General features: G+C 44.1%; 1 protein-coding gene across 1 annotated transcript in view; it reads right to left on the bottom strand.

The window, feature by feature from the left end:
* Positions 1-1,303: 1,303 nt before the first annotated feature.
* The window catches only part of TSHZ2 (teashirt zinc finger homeobox 2), a 399,520-nt gene continuing 389,772 nt past the window's right edge, over positions 1,304-11,051 (bottom strand). Inside the window, exon 3 of the mRNA XM_060285491.2 lies at positions 1,304-2,259. Coding sequence (XP_060141474.1) covers positions 2,171-2,259 — 89 coding nt within the window. The 3' untranslated portion in view covers positions 1,304-2,170. The remainder of the gene's footprint in view (positions 2,260-11,051) is intronic.

Genomic DNA, 11,051 nt, shown 5'->3' with positions numbered 1-11,051 from the left:
GGAATCAACCTTACCCTGTGATGCATGGGCTGATTCTCAGAGTGAACCTTAAAATTTGCATATGAAGATATGAAATTCTTTGGGCTCTTTTCCAATGGGCCCCTCGAAGCCTCACCTCTTCCTCAGCAAGCCCCAAGTGCTACATGATAGTCACTGAGCCGTCAAAGGTTCTATTTTTCTCAATAAATAAAGAGCTCTCATCCTCAACTCCAAAAGCAAAGGGCCCATCTCAACTCCGTGAAAGAATTCCTAAGCAACCTGTATTAACAAGTTGCCATATACCAACATTTCTTATCAAATACCATCCTAAAAACACGGCCTGCATTATTATTACTTTTTCTTGGTATTTAAGCTGATTAGAAAGTTGGTTCTGTATTTGATTAAGTTCTGCAGAAACTGGACTTGTGATGAATCATTAAACAGAGACACATTTTTTTTTTTTTTTGGTACAGCAATAAAACCTCCAATGATTAATTAAGGGAACAATGCCAAAACAAGTGTCTTTGTTTAAAGCGCAGTGGACAAGACAGCCTTGGGAAAGTTGATGTCTTAAGTAGACACCACAACATGTTTTTAATTATGTTCAGGAAGACGAGCAAGAATAGGAATCGTCAACTGTTTAGAAAGATAATTTTCTTTTTTGAAGAAAGATTAGAATTAAAAAAAACAAACAGAGCATTATTGATTTAACACAAATGCCATTTGTTGGGCCTTTTGTAATTTCCTCATTAGTGTCATCATTCTAGAGTTCACATCTCCCCTTGTGTTAGAGCGTTTGGCATCCGCTCAGCTCTCAGCAATATGATACAGTAAACATGCAGTGACTGCTCATATTAAAATGTTTTATTTTTTGTAACTGTACAGATGATCATGCAGTGCAAGTCCTAAATTATCCCAATCATTACCCAAGCTAATCAGAAGAGAGGGAACCGGGGCCCCCTCTCTGTGAGATGAACAGGCAGGCCGAGGGTGCTGGGCGAGGCTGTCAGTCGGAAAAGAAGCAACTGCAGAAAAGTTCAGGCGACATCAGTTCCCCATCGCACCATCATGAGAACAGCCCACCGCTCGGTTGAAACAGACATCAGCTGGCCTGGATGATGTACAGAGTGAAGGATGCATTGGGAAGCAGCTTACCTTTGGGTTATACCAGGCAGTCAGATTCCACTTGGATCAAAGCGTCCTATCTCGATATTAAAGGTAATGATAGATTGAACTTTAAACAAGACCGGCTCTTTTAAAAAAAAAAATTATTAATTAATTAATTTTTCGCTGCGTTGGGTCTTTGTTGCTGTGTGTGGGCTTTCTCTAGTTGCGGTGAGCAGGGGCTACTCTTCGTTGCAGTGCGCGGGCTTCTCATTGTGGTGGCTTTTCTTGTTGCCGAGCACGGGCTGTAGGCGCGTGGGCTTCAGTAGTTGTGGTGCAAGGGCTCAGTTGCTCCGCGTCATGTGGGATCTTCCCGGCCCAAGGCTTGAACCCGTGGCCCCTGCACTGGCAGGCAGATTCTTAACCACTGAGCCACCAGGGAAGCCCCAAGACCAGCTCCTAATTGCAAAATGCTGAAGACAGAATAGGAGCCTAACGGTTTGCCCCTTTTCCCCCAAAACTGTCAGGAAACGGCCTCAACTCATTTGGCGATCGATGGAAATATTGCATGCGGAGTGGAGGCTGTGAGCTGTGTGTCAGGAAGTCATTTAGACGTATCGCTCACAGCAGTCTCCCTTGTTGTCCATCCCACTAAGCTTTGAGAAATGGTTAATTATTCATTTTGCTAGTAAGTGATGGCTTTATCTTATCATAAGCGTGAACAATATCGGAGACCGGCTTGAGAACGGTACAAAGATGCTCTGTCTTTTGTACATTCCTTGGTTTCTTCTCTCTGCTAATGTGGTTTGAGTGTCTTCTGGGCACTGGGCTCAGGGCTGAATGCTGGAGATCTCAGGGTGAACAAGCAGCCCCTTTCCCCAAAGAGCTCAGGCTCCAGGCTTGGAGAACTGAAGGGGATGCATTTCTGTGGAAGGACATGCATTCCAGGCGCTGGCAGCGTGGAGGCAGAGGAAGGATCCAGGCACAGCTGGACACCGGCTCGGCTTTCTCCTCAGGAGGATGCTGGCAACTTGCGCTGCTGAGGTTGATTCAAGAACCAGAGAGCCTCACGTTTGTCAACAGTCCCTCATATCCGTGTGGCAACCGCAGGCCCATGGGCCAAATCCACGCTGCTGCTTGTTTCCGTAAGGCCCGAAAGCTGAGAATCGTTTTCACCTTTTTAATTTGGTAAAAAAAAAAAAATCAAAATTGTAATAATATATCGTGACATGCGAGAATTACGTGAAATTCAAATCTTAGTGTCTAGAGATAAAGTGGTGTTGGAACACAGCGGTGCCCAGTCTCATTGCATGTGGCTGCTTTTGTGCTGTGGAACGATTCAGCTCTGCATTTCAGCCCAAAGCGGCCATGAACAATCTGCTGAGAAATGGGTGTGGTTGTGTTCCCAGCACAACTTTTCTGCTGGTTTTCATAGTTAGCCAACTCTGCCTAAACCACAGTCCATAGGTTCAAGGCAAGGATTCAGCTCCTTTCTCATCTCTGACTGATTATCAGGTCGAGAGAGAGGGAACATAGGAAACCACGGACAGGAAGAAGCTCCGTGGACAGGAAATTCCACATCCTGGGCTTAGTAAGAAGGGAGCCTGTGGGGCTGGGCTGATCCATAACCGATTCGCAAGGTGACACTTGCATTCACCAGAATTTCCCTCAGTGAAGGCGCTGAGTGTTCTAAGGAGAAATACTTTATTGAGCCACTTGGGATATGAGTGGGGAAATGAGGTCTCCTGAGAGCGAAAAGGGTCACTGGTCGCCTTTCCAGAGAAGGCCTTGTTTTGTTGAGCGTGTTGGAGTGTTTGTGGGAGAAATTGGGGCTGAGCTGAATTGCTTCACTTAGCAGAAAGAAAGCAGGACTGGGCATTGGCGGGGACAAAAGGAATCAAGGAGAAAGCTGTGGGCCCCACGCAGAGAGGGGAGAAAAGAAATCTCTGAGTTTTCAGAGAAATGTGTGAGAGGCTTTCTCAGGTGTTGCCAGGGCAGGGTGAAGTCACCCCACTTCTGTGTTCCCCTTGTGAAATTCACTGCCATCTCCGTTACTCATTCGTTGGTGCTTTGGTGAGGGAGGGTGCTTGTGAGGGAAACTGACGTGGTGCCCTGTCCCGCTCGGGGTTGGCATCAAGTGAAACTAGAGGTGGCGTGTTAGGCTTAGGGAAATGCGGGGACATGGCTGACATTTGGTTCACATCTTGACGGCGCCTCATTCAGGTCTGAGCAGACACCGTGCCCTCTGCGGGGCCTTTCCCGGGCACCTATACTTAAGTTGCTTCCTTTCCCTCATTCTTCATCCTTCCCAATCCCTATGCCCTGTTTTAGTTTTCTTTAAGATACCTATCATCACCTGACATACTCTTATATAATTATTTGATTTTGTGTTGGATGTCTCTTCTCCCTTATTTAGGGTCCATGAGAGAGAGCAGGGATGTCATCCGTTTTGTTCAGTTCGGCATCTCCAGGGCTTAGAACAATGCCCAGCGCGTATTAGATAGAATACATTTGTTCAGCAAACGGCCAGGAGATGCAGGTGTTCCTACTCACTGCCACAAGCCTGCGGAGTAGCTCCTGTTGGTCCACCTGCCACATCGGGGGCTGTACCTTTGTACTGGCCCCTCCTTAATTCAAACCCGAGCCATTTCTCACCTGGAAGACACCAACGGTCTCCTAAATGACCACCTGCTTCCACTCCTGCCCCCTCCAAATCGGGGCTGTACGCCACAGACTATCCTTTTCAAAATGTAATTCGGATAATGTCACTTCCTGGCTTGAAACCCTCTCATTGCTTCCTGTCACTCTGAGAACAAAATCTGTACGACTTCTCATGGCTCCCCTGGGTAACTGAGCCTTTACCTAAATGGTTCCCTCTTTATACTTTCTTGCTCCCTGTGCTCTAGCCACATCCCTACCCACTGTGTTCTTGCAAAACATCATGCTCTGTTCCCTTTAGGACCTTGACACTTGGAGGTTCTGTGCCTCCCGAGTTTCCCTTGACTGTCTCCTTCACATCACTGGGGCCCCAGCTCAAAGATCAGGCACCTCAGAGACGCGTTCACTGACAATCCGTCTAAACTCATCCGCCCCAAATACGATCACTTTTTATCACATCACCTTGTTCTGTTATCTCTTCATTTTGGCTCCCATCACCAGATGTAATTCTCTTATTCGTTCTGTTGTTTACTAGTTTACAGTCTGTTTTCCTTCCCTAGGATGTTGGCACCTGGATAGCAGTGACCTTGACCATCTTATTAATTGCCAATACCTAGAACAGTACATAGCACACCATAGATGCTCAATAAGTACTTTTCAAAGGAATGATTGAATTGATCTGACAACAAAGGAGTTGCTTTTCTACTCATCTTTCAGTGCCCAGTTCCTCCAATAATATGTGTTAGTCCCTGGTAATTCTGCCAATGTAATTCTTACAGATCCTTATAGATCACATGCTTGTATGTTAGGTGCATGTTCTTAGCTATCCCTTGAAGTTACAACAAGGTTCAAAAATTAAGTGTGATGTAACTTTAAGTTTTCAGTTCGATGTTTAGAAGGGTTTGGAAGACCAGAAGTGGCCAGATGATCACTTCTGGGTCCATACTCTTTCTAGAGTTATTATAGTTATGTCTTTAAAACAAGGACATAACAAGGTATATCCCTTTCCGGTCCTGCCATGAATTATCAGCTTCCTAAAGTGAAATCAAAGTCAATAGCCGTTTTGCAGGTGGAGTGATTGCAGACCCCAACCCTTGGTTGAATTAGCATGTAAAGGGAAGTCTTGGACTTGGGTAATTATAGGATATTTCCTTAATAAACCGTATCTGATCCTTTTCCCTAATAATTGTATGTAATTATATTTACGTGTGAGAACATGGCATATTAATGGAGACTAGGGCCCTGAGGATTTAGAGAACTTATGAGGCATTTGACTGGATACAACCAAACATAACATGTCATCCAAAGCACAGGGGGAGAAAGGGATTTGTCAGAAAGAAACCAGATAATAGGAGAAACCCAACACGTTCATTAATTGATAATATTTTTATTAGGTTGTTACTTGCAAGTGTCTTTTAGTACTTGTACTTGAATTTCAATGTCTGAAAAGGCATGAGTATTCAGGAAAAGAAAAGTAATTACACCCTGTAATTCTGATTTAATTACAAGGAAATAGATGTAACATGGTGTGATAAAAGTTATGATGGGCTCTTTAAATGATATATGTCATTAACATGTTAATTGGCATGAAATCTGAACTCAGAGCCAGACAAACCTTAGGTGAATATGAGGTCAGCTCCATTACAGGCAGCCTTAGAATAAAAATTCCATAAAAACATTTTAAGTTTTATTCTACCATGTACTTTTTCCCGTTTATGTTCAATACAGTGAAATTTCAGTCCTGCTCTTTAAAAAAAAGGAAGAAAAAAAGGCTATCCCCAAGACACTGAGGTGATTAGCTGAAAGTTGTCATTGAGAAGACACAGAGTCAAGGCCAGATTAAATGGGAGAATGTGTTTTTTTTTCTGAGCTCAAAGACCAAGTCATGTTCTAAAAATCCAGTTCTCTCAGCATTTTAGCATGAAGATGAGATGAAATGAATAAAGATTTTGATTATTAAAAGACAACCTTTTCTTCCAAGACTCATCCCATGACCTGTTTATTTTATTTAATTATAATTTTTTTGGCTCATGGCTGTGGCAAGTAATCAAATGTGAAAAGAATACATCTACTCAGCGGAAGGAAATAACCAAATTAGACCTGGGTAACTGTTCTAAGAGGGAGTAGAATGCCACAAGGAACCCCAGAGCCTCAGACCTTCAGCTAGAAATATTTGACTCATATATTTGAATGAGAAGCTACTGTAGCAACTTTGCTATTGATTTGTTTCAGTATTAAAAGTACCAATGCATATTCTAATTCTATAGCTCTTGGAGATGGAAAAGTTTCTGTGGGAGCAGCGACACTGATGCCCCCTTTACATGATATTCTCACCCCATGCACACTGGCATCTCTGTCAGCGGGGACATCTGTCAATATGAACATGTACCTTGCAAGGATGCTTCTCAGAGAGTTCCTCTCTGTTCCTCATCTCTTGGTGGACATTTATCCTAGTTTAATTCAAATGATTTTAAAAGAGAATGGATTCCAGAGCCTCTACGTTTGGTAATCATCTAAACATAAAGGAAAGAGGGACTCAGGGATTCAGGTAGAGGGGAGGACCCTCAGGCAGAGCGGATTTTAGCGATGGATTTGATATTGCGCAGGTTTGGAGATGAAGAACAGTGTCGTGGGTAGAAGAACAGGATACATATTCTGTCGAGTTGGACATGCCCCTGCATGATTCACCCTTCTGACTCACTCACTTCCTCAACTCCACTTGGGGCAGAAGGGCTTTCCTGATGTTTTCTTAATAACCCTAACTCATTCCTGCCCCAGGGCCTTTGCACGTGACAATCCCCCTCTCTGAAATATGTTTCTGCCACTTCCCTTGTTCCTCAGGTGTCGGCTCAAATATCAATTCAAATAACCTCTGGCAGCCTTCACCGGTTGCCCCGTAAACCAGCAACCCCTCCCACGTCTTTTACTTTCTAGGTCCTTCCTCTGCCTTTATTTTCTTCATCTATTGTGGCAGATGTATATTTCTTTGTAGCCCGTCTCTCCCCTCTACAACACAGGCTCCCTGAGGGCAGGCACCCGATCTGTCTTGCTCACTGCTGGATTCCCAGGCTGAGAACAGCATGAGGCACATAGAGGGAAACACGCACCCATCACAGGAACGATGCAGGGGTGTATCCTGGTGCCCCATTCACCAGCTGCATGTTTTTGGGCTGGTTACTTAATTCGTAGGTGCCTCAATAGTCTCGTTGGTAAACTGGGAATAAGAGTTTTAAGAATTAAATGACTGAATGCACGGAACCCTCTTAGCATAGTGCCTGGCATGGGATAAGTAAGTGCTCAGCACGTGTTGGCTTAAAAATGGGAGGTTTTTCTTTAGCAAATCAAGATGAAATAGGCTGAGAATTGAATTCCTGTCTGCATGTGGGTGACAGCTGAGGTGGGTGACGGGGGTCAGGAAAGTATCCTTCCTGCTCGGGTCTGCTGTGTGCTGGAGTTCCCAGCACATCTGTAGTAAATACATCTGTATACTGGGGAGGGATTGACATATACTCCTTAGTGTGTATGGAGCACCTCCCCTTCACTGTGCCCAGCTGAGAGTTCAGTTAAGGTCAGGGCAGCCTTCTATCAGGCAAGCAGCTGAGGGCAAGGCAGGACAGAGCATGATTATAAGAGAGTGGACCCAGGAATCAAACAGGTGTTGGCTTCAAAATCCCAGTTCCCACTGCTTCCTGGCTTTGTGACCTTGGGTGAGTAACTGCACCTCATGGGCCTCAGTTTTCTCATCTGCAAAATGGGACTAAAGAAGCATATTTTTCCCCATAGGGCTATGGTAAGGATCAATTGAGATAATGTAAGCAGAGTCCCCAGCGAGGACCATGTTGCAGAGAAAGTTTCAACACGCGTTGTGCATCGTGCTTCAAGTTATGCTGTGTCTCTCTGTGGAAACCACAGAAGGAATTCAACAAGCACTTGGTCTCAGAGGCTTAGCTATGATTAATTCAGCCTGAAAGGCCGCAGACATGAAAAAGCCCTAAGTCGATGCTAAAGGTAAAAAGGGGACAAATGGCAGCTGCCACGTGCTGAGTGCTGTACAGTGTGTGGCCAGCCTGTGCCCGGCCACCACGGTCTCCCCGTCACACATCCAACGGCCACCCAGGGAGGTGGACCTCGCCCACGGCTTGAATCGAACTTTTCCTAAACCACCGATTTAAGAAACTCTTCACCTGACAATCAAAACACAGACTCACTTCCTGGGAGCTTCTGACAGTCAGGCCAAGTTGACCAAACACCAGCCCTCTTCAGACACTGGCCGCGGCCAGCTCAGCAGTCGCTGGGCAGTGCCAACTGTTTGCCAGGTCTCCGCTGGCACAGGCGTGGGATTCTGCACCGTGGAGTATGACAAGGTGCGGGGGCCATGCTGATACACCAGCATCTCCCGCCGGGACCCACTGGTTCATTTCTATCTCCGAGGGTCTGTAACACTCTCCTTTCCATGAGGAATGTCTTCTGAGACTCCCGTCCCCCAAGCCCTTCTGTAAGTTTCTGATTCAGAAACCACCTTGGAGGAGAGCTGGGGTGTCTCTCTCCATCTCCCCGGTGCCTCCGGATGAGCACCCCCTGCTCCTTACCTGTTACCACAAAGACGGGCCATTCATAATTTAAGCCCGCCCTTTCTTTCCTACACGCCACCAGCAAGAGCCGGATGCTGGCGGAAAAACTGAACTCTTTCTCCCGGGATACACTGAAGATCAAGCAGAATCTCATTAAAGCTCACTTCAAAGATTCGTCCTTGATTTCCATACAAACAAGTTTAAATTATCATGGGTGAATCTGCTGTTAGCAGGGACTCTGCTCCTTTATGCATGGTTCCTTAGTGCTCGGATCGTGAATAATGGGCAGTGCTCCATCAGTGACTTCCAGTAATATGCTAAACTTGGGGAGTGGTCACGTTATTAGGTGAAAGTTTCGTCGTTTGCATATTTATTTTATTTCTTACTCAAGCTATCATGCTCTGGTTCATCAGAATAGGTATTGCAACCTTGTGGTAATTAAGCACAACATGTTGTAGCTATGATTTCTTTATTGTTATTACTATTATTTAATATTTATTGAGCATTTACTGTGTGCAGAGGATAGTGCAAAGGATATTGTCCTTGCATACATAGTATTATTTAATCTTCACCAGAAGCCCATGAGATAGGTTTGAGTCTTATTCTCATTTTCCAGGTGAAAACACTGATAATTAGGGAGGGATCTAAATTGTCCATAGATAAGACTCATAATGATTGGTAGGGCTGATTTCAAATCAATTTGTCTGACTTCAGATACTCTTAATTGCAATATATATATATATAAATATAATTATTATTTTTTAACCATGCTATTACTTTCTGAAGAGCTTCCCTAGATAATTTTTCATTAGGGAAATAGATAGTTTGACATCCATCGTACAGATGAGAAAACTCATGCCCAGGAGGCTGATTGATTCCTGTGAGTGAGACACCCTTGTCTGAGCCCTTGTTTTGCCACCATTTGTTATGAGACAACCACTCTTCCTGGATACGATGAAGTAGTTATGCTCTGGCTTCTGTGGTTTTTAGGGTCTGAGGGGCAGGGGTTTTCTCAATATTCTCTCCTGATCACTGTCTCTGGAGGCTTTTTAGACAATACACACGCTGATTCTTTCTCTTACCCATTGTGTGACCTTGGGCAAGTCACCTGACTTCCTCCACTTCAGTTTGTTCATCTGTACAGTGGAAATAAGTACGTGCATCTCTTAGGGTCATTTTCAGGAATAAACGAGGTAGGATAAACTAGGTAGTAGCTGGCATGCAGGAAACACTGCACACATGTGAGCTAATATTTTTGTTTTTTCCCTTTAAGATCCTTCGCACTGATTAACTTTGTCTGATGAACCCAAAGTCATCTAGCGTGTTACTGGAACATTTCCATTTTTAAAAGCCCCCTCTTCTTTTAACATCCTGTAGCTTGACCAACGAAGTCATCATTTATTTCCATATTCCTTCCTATTCTCACAGCCCAGGACGGTGATTAGCTGATGGCACGTCCACTTGGTCATGCTCATGACTTAATGACTGATGTTAAGATGGTCCGAAGAAGTTGGTTACAGGTATTGTCTCTCAGCCCAATCTTAGATTATTGAAAAACCGTTAGAAGGGAAGTTTGGATTGGCCACAGATTTTATTTTTAACCTCTTGAGGTAGCCAGTGTCAAATCCAGCCCCATTGTCAAGACAGGAAATGCTGGGGTCCTCTGGAAAATGTCTTAATAATTTCTGCATTATTTATTCATTTGGCTAGCTCAACTGGGAATGAGTTTTCCATTTGGAAACGTGTCACAGAATGCCCCAGACAGGAAATAAACTTAAGAAGCCTGAGTTTAAGGACTGATACAGGCTCTTTGAATATGCTCAACCCTTTCCTGCACAGGATCTTTGCACCTGCTGCTGTTGAATTCCGGACCTGCTTCTCCTTCGCACGCTCATCACCTCTCATCCCACGGGTCCAGAGTCTATCAATTCTTCAAGATTCATCTAAAAGTCACGTTTTTCTTATTCCAGAAACTGCTTCTCCAATACCATATATTTATATTGTGCTTTACACTTTCTGATGTGCTTTGGCAGGTATTATTTCATTAATCTGGTTGAATGATATCTGTGTGTATTCTTTACATGAATTCACCTTCTATTACATAGGACTGAACTCTCCTTCCCACAATAGGATTTAAAGCTTCTCTGCCTTCCCTGTGTGCTCAAGGGAACTTTGCTCTACCAGCAGGATCCTGGTCTTGTTTTTTAAATCTGGGAAATGGGTGAGGGGAATATTAAAAGGAGCCAATGCTATCTTGATTCATTTACAATTAAAAAGCAGAGAAGTTAGGGAATTCCCTGGTGGTCTTGTGGTTAAGACTTGGCACTTTCACTGCTCTGGGCCAGGGTTCGATCCCTGGTCAGGGAAATAAGATCCCACAAGCTTTGCAGCAGAAAAAAAAAAAAGAAAAAAAAAAGCATCAATGAATGTGTTAAAAAAGAAAAGCAGAAAAATTACATGTGGAAAGGCAACTGGAAGGTGAGGGAAGTGGCAAAGAGAAACAGAACCACAGGAGGCTGGGCTTCGAAGGGATTTTGAAGCACTTTTTGGGTGAGTTGCTAGGGACAAGTTGGTATTTCATGAAAAGTGGAGCTTTGCAAGAAGTGGATGAATAAAAAGAATCAAAAAGCAGTTTGTAATGAATGGATGTTCGCACCCTTTTGGCATATTGGGAGAGGCTGCAGTAAGGATTTATATTGTTCTACAGACATCTTTATATGATGGATGGGCACTTCTCCT

The sequence above is a fragment of the Globicephala melas genome, chromosome 15 (assembly GCF_963455315.2).
Source record: "Globicephala melas chromosome 15, mGloMel1.2, whole genome shotgun sequence".
Classification (NCBI taxonomy): domain Eukaryota; kingdom Metazoa; phylum Chordata; class Mammalia; order Artiodactyla; family Delphinidae; genus Globicephala; species Globicephala melas.
The sequence above is the reverse complement of the archived record's forward strand: the minus strand, read 5'-3'. Positions and strand labels throughout refer to the sequence as shown.